Source organism: Vigna angularis, chromosome 3 (assembly GCF_016808095.1).
Source record: "Vigna angularis cultivar LongXiaoDou No.4 chromosome 3, ASM1680809v1, whole genome shotgun sequence".
Classification (NCBI taxonomy): domain Eukaryota; kingdom Viridiplantae; phylum Streptophyta; class Magnoliopsida; order Fabales; family Fabaceae; genus Vigna; species Vigna angularis.
Window position 1 is genome coordinate 4,536,231 of NC_068972.1, and position 13,009 is coordinate 4,549,239.

The 13,009-nt window shown below is 34.7% G+C and overlaps 2 protein-coding genes across 2 annotated transcripts; one reads left to right on the forward strand and one right to left on the reverse strand.

The window, feature by feature from the left end:
• Positions 1–1,305: 1,305 nt before the first annotated feature.
• On the reverse strand, positions 1,306–3,517 carry LOC108324773 (polyadenylation and cleavage factor homolog 4). The gene is made up of 4 exons (XM_017557703.2): positions 3,089–3,517; positions 2,214–2,957; positions 1,548–2,075; positions 1,306–1,458 (listed from the first exon to the last, which is right to left on the reverse strand). The coding sequence occupies exons 1-4, from the start codon at positions 3,515–3,517 to the stop codon at positions 1,414–1,416; spliced, it is 1,746 nt and encodes a 581-aa protein (XP_017413192.1). The 3' UTR covers positions 1,306–1,413.
• Positions 3,518–6,210: 2,693 nt separating this feature from the next.
• LOC128195729 (uncharacterized) lies at positions 6,211–7,229 on the forward strand. The gene is made up of 3 exons (XM_052874095.1): positions 6,211–6,328; positions 6,429–7,147; positions 7,225–7,229. The coding sequence occupies exons 2-3, from the start codon at positions 6,430–6,432 to the stop codon at positions 7,227–7,229; spliced, it is 723 nt and encodes a 240-aa protein (XP_052730055.1). The 5' UTR covers positions 6,211–6,328; position 6,429.
• The last annotated feature ends 5,780 nt before the right edge of the window (positions 7,230–13,009 follow it).

Sequence of the window (13,009 nt, forward strand, 5' to 3'; positions counted from 1 at the left end):
TGCTAAGTTTGTTTGCTTATTCTGAATACATAAATGATCTCTTTGTTGTTCATAAAAATCAGGTTTACAACTGTTATCAGTTCAATTATAATTATAATTACTCTAATCATCTTAATCATATTCATTTACTTCTCCATAAAGATTTATATAACTATTTCTATTTTAAAATTATATAACAAATATAATCACAAATGCTCTATTTCATTCGAAACTTATCTCTAAGTTTAAATATATTTCTAAAAATAAATGTATCCTTATCTTCAATGTTTTATTTGTTGAGAATTTGTTTAAAAGAGGGTAACAATTTGTATTTAATGGTTTTCAAGAAGGAAAAATATTTTTTTTTATTTGTGTTAGAAATAAAAATGTAATATCTTTTCATGTGATGATTTACTCTTATCACTAGAGAGTGGATTTAAAGCTTAATTAATCTTTCCAGCAACAAGGTTTACGATTCACTTGTATGTTATAATTTGGTTTTATCCCTAGTCGACGTGGAATTTCCAACACTTATCTTAATTTGCAAAGATTTATTATGATCACTTTTATTGAAAAGAACAGATTTGCAAAGATGGATTAACAGAATCCATCCATTGGCGTATCATGCCTTAAGGAGATGTGAAAGTATTATGGTGATACATTTTCAGTGTTCTTATCCTTTTCTCAGTTAATTAATAATAAATAATAAATATTATTAATAATAATAATTAATAGTAATAATATATTACTTTTAACTATAGGAGTAAAATAATAATATTATATTTTCCATTAAAACTTTTTTTATTTATTACATTAGTTAAATCATTCACACATTTTTACAATTTTCATCTCCAAATCCATTTATTTCATCTTCAAATCTTGTAAAAGAAACAACACAACTTCATCCAAATTCACTTAAAGTCATTCGCTTATATTTTTCTTTAAATTATTTCAGTTAAGTGAACAAACCCTTAATCTAAGAATGAAATTATATATTAGCATTTGAAAACCCAGTTTAAATAAAAAGAGATTACAGTGTACGGAATCTTCATGAAAAAAGTATTAAAGGAATATAATGAAGATAATGATAAGTAAAGTTCTAGTGACGAAATTCATAATATTTGACTTAATACTGGAATTGTTTTTAATGTTGAATAATAATAAAATGAACCAAAAAAGCATTCCAAAATTTTTATGAACTTCAAAGAATGTCAAAAAAAGAGTTATATCATAGTTGGAAAATCTTCTCTATCATCAAAATGAATCCTTGCCATACTTTATTAAGATAAACATTTCTACAAGGCAATGGAGCTTTTACGTCTTATTTGAATGGTCCAAAAGTTATTTGTATTATTACAAAAAAGTAGAATTATATGAATACCTTATAGAGATGATTATTTGAAACCCAACATCTTTTCCGAATATATTAATGAGTCAAATCCGCATTCGTTTACTTGGGGTACCCTCTTGGTAATCATCCTGCATATAAATAAACAAAGGAATGAACATGCATATTCATCAAGTGTACTGAAAAGAGAATATGTTACTAGTAGCATTCTAAAATATACCTCTGGAAGATGTTGGGAGAGAGGCATTTTAGGATCTGATCTGCATTTAGCATGAATTATGGGACCTAACTGTGACCTCTCTATGCTTGTTGCTAATTTTCCTGTGGGTTGATACAGGTACGCAGCTCCTCTATACATCCACTCCTCCATTTCATCACTGTAAAACTCCTCAAAAGCCTCTTCACACAATGCACATCTTTTCTGCTCCTCTTCTGCTACCACCGCCAACTCTTGTTCATCTTTCGTTTCTTCTTTTCTTTCTGTCGGAAAAAAAGCTGCTACTGACTTCGTTCCCACTGCCTCTGCACCACTAAGCCACATCCTCTCCCTCACAAACCATTCACGACAGATTCTCTGCTTCCGATTCTTGGTCACATGCCAATCCATGTGACTTCTGTGTTCCTCTTGGCTTCTGAATCTCAGCCCACAACTTCTGCATTGTCTAGGGAGATCACCATACAAGCCATTAATTACAGACTCATGCCGAACCTTCAGAATGTCTGCTTTAAACTCGGTTCCGATGGAATTCTGAAAAACAAATAATTAGTATTGAAATCTTGGGTGGCACAATCAAATAAACAAAGGCAAGAAAAATGAAACGAAATTATGATAGATAAATATATTAGTATTTGGAAAAGCGACTGCGACGCACTCTATTTGACATACCTGTGGTGGCAGTAGTTTATCCGATGAGATGTCAGCATGAGAAATTTGATCAGTATCTGGTGGCTGTTTGCTTGACATAAACGGACCAACATTCGGATGAGGTATCATCATTTGAGATGAAGCAGGAGGGTGACCTGGATGAAAAGGGTAGTTTGCAATACTTGGAAGTGGTGAAGGGAATAGCACAGTAGGTAACGTATTCGACATGGTTGTACTTGTGGATGCACCAGATCTCTTCAAAAAATCCATCCCATGACCAAACTGTTTGGTTGATGGATCCTGAGATGGAAAAAACTTGGGCTGTGGTGCTTTCCAGTGATTTTTCTGGTTGGAAGAAACTTGGCCAGGAAGTTTCTCAGGAAACTGATGCATATGTGTAGTATATGCATCCTTCTTCTCAAAGGCGCCACCTGACTGTGCTGGTACAATCATAGAGTTATTTATCGCACGCTTCATAGTAGGAGATCGAGTGACATTCTGATTTACAGAAGGCCTTGTTTCAGAAGCTGCAAGCACAACTGATGGTGGAGGTTTCACATTAGAGGGAATGCCAGAAGCCATTATCGGCACTGCATGTCGAACCCCATTTGGGTTTTCATAACTTTTGGGAATGTGATTAATTGGAGTGTTCGTAAGAGTCCTTGATTCACCCATTCTACTAAAGATATGTTGAGACGAGTTATAGCGATGATGAGGAATCTTCATAGCATCATGAGATTGAGAGGAGACCAGGCTATGCTTCATCTGAATAAATCAAATTGCAGTTATTTTCAGAGGTATATATTTTAGCTTTCACATAAGCTATTTTGCAACATCATAAATCCTATATACTATAAAAATGCATAGCAGAAACAAAAAAAAGTGAGGAAACATACCGCCATAGCAGAGGAATCATGAAGTAGAGGAAGCTGAGATCCAGTAGACCAACCCTTGCTGGCATTTTGCTCTGACAAAGTTGCACTAGCTGCAACAACAGGTATTTCCCTGGAGAAAAAGCCGGTTGAAGGTAATGAACCTTTATTCCTGCTATTGTCTACTATGGTTGACTTCAAATCTTTCCAGTCAAACTCCTCCTCTTCTGTATTCTGCCATGATTTTGACCACACTTTATTGTCTATACAGTTCCTATGCATCTGTTCAACTAATAGTGGTTTACTGCTTGGACATTCTCGGCTTTCTTCTTTGCCATATGCATCAATTAAAGCTTTTAATATTTCAGGCTGATATCCATTACTAGGGCTGTAGGTGATAGAAGTAGAAAATTGATTACACTCAGAATACTGTATTTGTTGCCTTTCACTCATTTCCACTCAATAGTCAATTAACCTGCCACCACAATGTCAACTGTTATATTCTTTCATTGATGTACAAAGATCTAACTGAAGGGGAAGAGGAAACTCCAAACCTGCTACTGTCTGATAAAAGTTTGTGTGCCTCACTAGCCACAGAGCCAAAGTTTGTATTGCTAGCACTTCCTGATGAATTTCACATTTCACCAACAACCTGCGACGATAAAAACAAATACTGTCACTATTCCACGTTGTTATCTTTTAGCAAGAAAGGGTTCCCAAATAAGTGTCGAATATTTTCTATTGAGTGCTAAATATTCCCAACAATCCCTTCCCAGATTTAACGGACTTCATCCCAGACATAAAATATGAATAGAGAAAACTTACCATAAACTGCTTTTCTTTTGTTTAACCATATATTTTCCGTCAGAAAGTCTGTTCTAAATGAGAGTTGTCTTTCACTTATATCTACTAAAAATTTTGCATCATCTAAATATAATATACAATATGAAAATATCTGTCTTCCAAAATTGTTTTCTTGAATACTCTTTGTTAAACCAGATTCTAAAAAGAATGAAAGGACAAGGCAGAGAAGGATTAAAAAGGAATAATTTTTTCTCTCATAGTCCCATTTTGACAAATCAAAACTCATTGATGCCTCATACACCATTTCTAAACATAAAAAGAAACTAAGTCTTTTGCTAAAATAACGTTTTCCTACCTTCTTCTCCAATAGTTCCACATTACTTAAAGATTTAAGACATAGTTTAAATATTCCTTCTTCCTTCTCGATCCTAAGTCCGTGACATTATTAGATCAATCATCTAACGTGAATTTTTTTTTTAACTACTTTAACTTTCGACTCTCCTAAATTATTGATAAAAACATCATTCACAAACATTGACGATAAAAAGATTTGATAAAAAGATCCCACCATAGAGAGAAAAAAGAAGACATTCATATTCATAACAAAAATTACTTCTGGTTTTCATGCAAACAATGAAAAGATCCGATAAAAAGATCCCACCATAGAGAAAAAAAAAAAGACATTCATATTCATAACAAAAATTACTTCTGGTTTTTCATGTAAACAATGAAGAATTCCAGTAGTGAAAGAACTTGTATTGAAAAGAGAGATATTATACAGAAGCTTACACAATCCACAGTTGAGAGCTCCAACTTCCACAGCAAAAGTGTTTCTGAATTTTATTCACTGTTTCTGTTTAACTTGTATGTGCCAAATTAGTGGGAATATTAGATTTTCAATCCAAAGTAAATTTATCTATTCTGCTTTATCTTTTTCTATCATATATTTCTTTAACCACACCAAATCTTTTAAATTTGAAAATTTATGACTTTTTATCTTTTAGGATATGAAATATGAGAACAACGTTAAAGAGAATGATTAATCTTTTAACAAATAAATTGGATTTGTTGAGATTTCGGAATTAATTATGTTTTTAAAAAATAAATTTAGATTATTTTTTAATCTCTTTATTCATTTGAGAAAGTTCAATTTCATCTATTCATGTTTTAAAAAATCAATTATATTCTTCCTCAAAATTAAAAATATAAGATTAGACGATAGGAAATAATATTGATACACTTACATTTGTTGCACTTTAAAACTCTAATTAAAAAAGATGGTGATATTTTATGTCTACTAAATAAAATATATTCAGTTGATAACCTAAAATAATAATATTTTTATATTTATTTTATCTTTTGATTTAAAATTTTAAGCTATATTATTATATTGTAATATTGAGATATAAGGTAGGTATATTTTTCTAGAGGTGTCAAAAGTATTATTTTCTTAAATAAAACTTTAACACACTTTCCGTAATGTAGCGAAATAATCCCACGACTATTTCTGGTAATGTAAATGTTATTGGCTTGGACGAGAATATTAGTTTTTAAATCATAGATAGATGTCTAACCTCTTAAATATTTTAAACTATAATTACAAATTTGAGAACGATGTTAAAGATATTGCTTAAATCTTTAACAAACTAAATAATTTAGTTAGCATTGTGAAATAAATTATCATATTTATAAAAAAATAATTCCTTTATTTATTATTTATAATTTTTTAACTGTCTAACCTCTTAATTTTTTAAATTATTGAATTTTAATATTTTATAATCACATATTTGAGAATGATCTTGTTAGAATATTGGTTTATGGGTGAGTGTGTATGAGCTGTGTGTGAGTGTGTATGAGTGTGTATGAGTTATGTGTGAGTTGTATTAAGTGGGTTACAACTAGAGAGCACTCTCTCTAGTTCTATAAATGTAAGCTTAAGAGTAGAAATGAAATAAGTCTTTGAGAAACATTTTTTCTCTCTTTTAGATCTCAAGTTGGTATCAGAGCGGGTTCATCCTGCTCTGGTTTCCGTGTGTTGTTCACCAGCACGGTCACTGCTGGTTGCACCTGTCCGGTGCCGTTCGTCGTTGTTTGCGGCTGTCTCGCCACTATTTGCAGCTGTCAACTGCAATTTCAAATTTTTCAACTTGGCCGCCATCCTGGTATCTGTCCGCTACCGTCTGTCGCTATTCGCCGTCCGCCGCCGACCGCCGCCGTCAGCCGCCACTGTTCCGCCCGGCGACCACTGGATCTGGTTCGCCTCTTCACGCGACAGCCAACCATGCCGGTGGGTTCGCCTGATTCTCCTCCACGCTCCGTCACGCGCCACCTCTTTGCGCGCTGCGAATAGGCGTGTGCTGTCCACGCGCCGCCCTCTGCTCACCAGAAAGTTTCCGCGCCACCTCCATAGCCGTCGCCCTCAGCTCCTCTGTCCATTTTGACCCTCAAAATCTTACTTTGGTGGGTCCAGAAGCTCCCTTTTAAGAAAACCTTAAGAAACCCTCTAGGGTTTTCTGGTCCTTCACGAATTTTCTGATTTCCTCTCCTGTTTTTATCAAAGAATGGCATCTGGAAGTGTTCTTTCTTTCTCTGGAAGTCCCTCAATCACTTCCGAAAAGCTAAATGGAAAGAATTATATGTCTTGGTCTGCTGCTGTAGAAATGTGGTTCCTTGGTCAAGGACGTTATGACCACCTTGAGCAGGATGGGAGTCAAGTACCTTCTGACATAGCTGAACAATGGAAACAAGCTGATTTTCAATTGTGTGCCCTCTTGTGGCAATCTGTGGAACCCCGACTTTTGATATCTCTTAGAGCCTTCAAGACATGTCACACTTTTTGGAAGAAAGCTCAAAGCATTTATGCTAATGATATTCAACGTCTCTATGATACCGCAAACAAGCTCGCCTGTCTCAAAATGACAGACCATGATATGGTCTCCTTCATGACTGAAGCCCAAGCAGCTGTGGAAGAATTGAGAATGTTCTTGGAAGTGGAATCTTCGGAAGATATCAAAAAGAAGCTTGACAAGTATTATATGGTGATGATCCTCCGTGCTTTGCATCCAGATTTGAATCACATCAGAGATCAACTTCTGACAAGTCATGAAGTCCCTTCTATGGAAGCCTTAACCACACGTCTTCTTCGTGTTCCTGTGCCTCAGTCTCAGGAAGCTCATGAAACAATAGCACCATCTCTCATGGTTGCCACGCGAGGAAGAGGAGGACGTGGAACTAGAGGAGGAGGATGTGGAGGTCGGGGAAATCAACAGTGCTCTTACTGTAAGAGGATGGGTCACATCCGAGAAAACTGCTACTCCTTGCATGGCTTTCCTTCAAAAACTGCCAATATATCTCAGGCTGAAACTTCCATTTCCAACTCCAAGTTTACTGAGGAAGAGTATCAAGAATATCTGCGCTTAAAGTCTAACAGCTTGGCACAATCATCTCAGTCCTCAAGTACGTCCACAGCTTGCATTTCTCAATCCATGGCAGGTCCAAATTCATGGGTAATTGACTCGGGTGCTTCTGATCACATTTCTGGTAATACCTCATTGTTCTCAAATCTTTCCCTTCAAGAAAAACCTCATTTCATTACCCTTGCAAATGGCTCTAAAACTTGTTCAAAGGGAGTCGGTCAAGTTTCCCTGTCTCCTTCTCTAACTCTGAAATCCGTTCTTTTTGTACCTAACTGTCCATTCAATTTAATTTCCCTAAGTCAGTTAACCAAAATACTAAATTGTTCAATAACGTTTGATTCAAAATCTTTTGTTATACAGGAGCGTGGCTCGGGGAGACAGATTGGAGAAGGATAAGAAGCTGGAGGTTTATACCATTTTGGATTTCGTCCACGGGTATCTTGTGTTGCTGCTCTTCCCCCTGAAGTGTTACATGATCGGTTTGGCCATCCTAACTTGTCAAAATTAAAAAAGATGTGTCCTGAACTTAGTGGTCTTCAGACCTTAGAATGTGAGTCCTGTCAACTAGGAAAACATGTTAGATCTGTCTTCCTTAAAAGATCTCAATCAATGTGTACTTCTAGTTTTTCTATTATTCATTCTGATGTCTGGGGACCTAGTCGCGTCTCTTCTTTTGGTTTTCGGTATTTTGTTACCTTTATTGATGAGTATTCTAGATGTACTTGGGTTTATCTGATGAAAGATCGCTCTGAATTGTTACCCATTTTCACATCCTTTTTGAATGAAATCAAGAACCAATTTGGTCAAGTAATTAAAGTCTTAAGAAGTGATAACGCTAAAGAGTATTTCTCATCAACTTTTTCTTCACTTCTTAGCTCCCATGGTATTTTACATCAGTCCACTTGTCCTCATACACCCCAACAAAATGGTATAGCCGAAAGAAAAAATAGACACTTGGTTGAAACGGCTCGTATCCTTTTGCTTGGTGCTTATATTCCTGTTCATCACTGGGGGATGCCATCTTAACTGCATGTTTTCTTATTAATAGGATGCCCTCCTCCTCTCTCAATAATAAAGTTCCTTTCTCCATTCTCTTTCCCAATGACCCTCTCTTTCACACCTCTCCTCGAGTCTTTGGTTGTGTTTGTTTTGTTCACGACATGTCTCCGGGGCTCGACAAGCTCTCGGCTCGTGCGATCAAATGTGTCTTTTTGGGCTATTCTCGACTTCAAAAAGGGTATCGATGTTACTCTCCTGAAACCAAAAAGTACTACATGTCTGCTAATGTTACCTTCTTTGAACAGACACCTTTCTTCTCTCCATCTGTTCAAGATGTTCACATCCTCCACCAAGTACTCCCTCTTCCAGTGGTTGAGTCTAATATCTCCAATACCTCTGTCAATCCAAGTCATACCCAAGGTCCTCCCGAACCTTCCTCTCCACATACTGATATCCTTGGACACAGTACCCCGATGGATAATCCTCTTCCAGAAAATGGTGGATCTCCTTCTTCAGATTCTTCTCCATCACCATCTCCTGTCACGCCTCCTGGTGAAGATGATTCTGGTTGGCCCATTGCTCTCAGAAAAGGTACTCGTTCCACTCGAAACCCTCATCCCATTTATAATTTTCTTAGTTATCACAGAGTGTCGCCCTCTTTTTATTCACTTTTATCCTCAGTATCTTCTGTGGTTATTCCTAAAAGTGTGAAAGAAGCACTTGATCATCCTGGATGGCGACAAGCAATGATTGAAGAAATGCAGGCTCTTGACCACAGTCATACTTGGGAGCTTGTGCCACTTCCCCCAGGCAAAAAGGCTGTTGGTTGTCGATGGGTATATGCAATTAAAGTCGGTCCTAATGGTGACATTGATAGACTCAAAGCTCGACTGGTTGCAAAAGGGTACACTCAGGTTTATGGTCTTGATTATTGTGATACCTTTTCTCCCGTGGCAAAGATGACTACCATTCGATTGTTCTTTGCAATGGCAGCCATTCGTCATTGGCAACTTCATCAATTGGATATCAAAAATGCCTTTCTCCATGGTGATCTTGAGGAAGAAGTTTATATGGAGCAACCTCCTGGGTTTGTTGCTCAGGGGGAGTCTGGTATGGTTTGTAAATTGAACCGATCTCTATATGGGCTCAAGCAATCACCACGTGCATGGTTTGGAAAGTTTAGCTCCATTGTTCAAAAATTTGGGCTAAAACGCAGTGAAGCAGATCATTCAGTCTTTTATTATCATTCGTCTCCAGGGAAATGTGTTTACTTGATAGTATATGTTGATGATATAGTTATTACAGGAAATGATACTGCTGGAATATCTCAATTGAAGGAGTATTTGTGTAGACATTTCCAAACCAAGGATCTTGGGAGCCTCAAATACTTCCTAGGCATTGAAGTAGCTCAGTCAAAAGATGGAGTTGTAATCTCCCAAAGGAAGTATACTCTGGATATTTTGCAAGAAACAGGCATGATTGATTGTAAACCGGTTGATAGCCCTATGGATCCAAATCAAAAATTAACAACAGAAGAAGGTGAGTTATTCTCCGACCCAGAGAGATATAGGAGGCTAGTTGGAAAACTAATCTATCTTACTATTACAAGGCCGGATCTATCTTTTGCAGTTGGAGTGGTTAGTCAGTTCATGCAAGCTCCATGTGTTGGCCATTGGAATGCTATCATTCGCATTCTAAGGTATCTAAAAAAGGCTCCTGGGCAAGGGCTGTTATACAAAGAAAAAGGAAGCCTTCAGGTATCAGGATATTGTGATGCTGATTGGGCAGGTTCTCCTATTGATAGACGATCTACTACTGGATATTGTGTTTTCCTTGGAGGAAACATTATCTCATGGAAAAGTAAGAAACAAAATGTAGTGGCTCGATCAACAGCTGAAGCTGAATATAGGGCAATGGCTTCATTAACATGTGAACTTATATGGGTGAAGCAGTTCCTTCAAGAACTTAACTTCTGTGACATCCAGAGTATGAAGATGTATTGTGATAACCAAGCTGCTCTTCACATTGCATCAAATCCAGTGTTTCACGAGAGAACCAAACATATAGAAATTGACTGTCATTTTGTTCGGGAAAAATTATTGTCAAAAGAAATATGTACTGAGTTTGTTGGATCAAATGACCAACTTGCAGATATGTTGACTAAGTCATTAAGGGGACCTCGGATTGAGTTTATTTGTTCCAAGCTTGGCACATACAATTTGTATGCTCCAGCTTGAGGGGGAGTGTTAGAATATTGGTTTATGGGTGAGTGTGTATGAGCTGTGTGTGAGTGTGTATGAGTGTGTATGAGTTGTGTGTGAGTTGTATTAAGTGGGTTACAACTAGAGAGCACTCTCTCTAGTTCTATAAATGTAAGCTTAAGAGTAGAAATGAAATAAGTCTTTGAGAAACATTTTTTCTCTCTTTTAGATCTCAAGTGATCTTATAAAAATATTGATTTAATCTTTAATAAACTAAATTATTTAGTTAGGATTGTGAAATCAATTATCATTTTAAAAAAAATATTTTTAATTCCTGTATTTATTACTTATATTGTTTTAAGTGCTAATCTATTAATTTTTTTTAATTATTAAATTTTAATATTTTATAATTACAAATTTGAGAATGATTTTAAAAATATTGATTTAATCTTTAACAAACTAAATTATTTAATCTGTGCATCGTATGGTCCAACAATCTCACCATAAAAGAAAAACGGCCATCGTATGGTCTAACAATCTCACCATAAAAGAAAAACGGCCAACCACGTATAAGTAGAGGTCGAAGGGACAATCTTGGTAGCCAAGTACTTCTTGAAAGACCTTACAAACTAAGATTAATGGTAAGTATTAATTAATGTGTAATGGGTCGAGATTAAATCATGATTAGGGTTTCACTAATCTTAAATTCATCGCAAAAATTATAAATAGATGTCAAAGATAAAAGGTAGGTGATGACATTTATTATAAATTTAAGACTTTGCTCAGTTAGATTAATTACTGAATTAAACATCAAAATACTTTTGTCAGATACGGATTGATTTAGAAAGTTGACGAAGAAAGACTTAGGAACTCCTACAACTAAGAAGTAGAAGTGTAAATGTATGTTTTGTGGAGTTGTTCAACCTTACATTTGAAATTAATTATCATTTTTATAAAAAATAATTCTAATTCCTTTATTTATTATTATACTGTTTTAAATGTTTCATTTGGTCTTAAAAAGTCAATGTTATTTTTATTCTTGTTAAAGAAGTTATATTGAAAAAATGTATTGTGATATTGACATATTTACCCTTATGATGACCATCCCTGATTTATACTGTGATGTTAATCGTATAACTACCTCTCTTTTTCGTAATTTTTTTTATTTTTTAAATTTAAATAAATTAATATTTTATTTTATTTTTTCATGCTAGTATTGTCACTGGTAGTTCTAATAATTATATTCTGACAGCTTAAATATAAATTGTATTATTTGATTTAGAAAAATACGATGAATTTACATAAATTAAAAAGTTGGGTATAAAATGAAATTGGTTCCGAAGAAAAAATGAAGAATTGAAAAGTTTTAAATATTGCTTCAAAGAAGAAATGTTTCAAATATTGAACGTGTAATTGAATAAAAATATATGAAATGCGCATATTAATTGAAATAAAATTGGGTTTAGGGAAGCCGAAATATGGTAAAATTGGGTGTGTATAGTTTTTAATGGACACAAGTAGCCTTCTGTTTCTGTTTATATGGTGTTTGGTTAGGAGGAATTTTTAAGGCTTCAAGCAGTAACACCTTTTATTTGTAATGTTTTTCAAATTTTTTTTCTAAAACATCCTAACAAAGTATTTTAGTGGATTTTGAATTTCAATTTTTTTTTATCTGTCATACTAATAACATTAATTAGATACTAATATTTTTAAAAATTGAGTAAAGTTTTATCAATATCACCCTAATATAAGAAACCATAAAAATTAAGTGTAATAGAAGATAAATCAAATACAAATATAAATGTCTAACAAGGACTAACAAAACATAAAATAATAGAGAATAAGTTTTTTCCACTAATAAAATAAATTGTAAAAGTTAATATTAAGATCAGTTAAATTTCGTTAACTAGGTAATCCGTGGCAACTAGAGTCGTTGATGTCTCCATTTTCAGTTGCACCTTACAAGGAGACTCATTAATGTCATCTTATTTTTATGACACGACATTATGAAAATTTTAATTAATAAGTTTTATTGCATATTAAAAAACTATGGTTTATATTTTGCCAACGGTAATACTTGATGACTAAAATCTTTGATGTGTCCATTCTTTATTGAACCTTGCAAGGGATCTCATGGATTAATGTCGTGTCATCTAAGACATGACATTATGAAAATTATAATATCGTTGATGAAATTATATAGATACATTGACGAAATTACATTAATAATTTGACAGAATCATATGAAGTTTTGTTCCCTGACAGGAAGAAACCAAAAGGAAAGAAAGGATATACCTTGTTGTTAGCATAACAGTCGGGAAGAATACCTCGAAGACTTGTCTCATTTATGCACTAGTTTGAAAAAATACAAACAGTTGGTGGACATAGTTGGTACGCTATCTCAGTTACCGGACAAATTGTATCAAGTCATTATAACGAAACTAATACCATGTCGCCGCATACGCTGTCATCCCAAAAATAACAATGTACTACTACCATTAGTTTTGGATTTGGGGATGAAATAC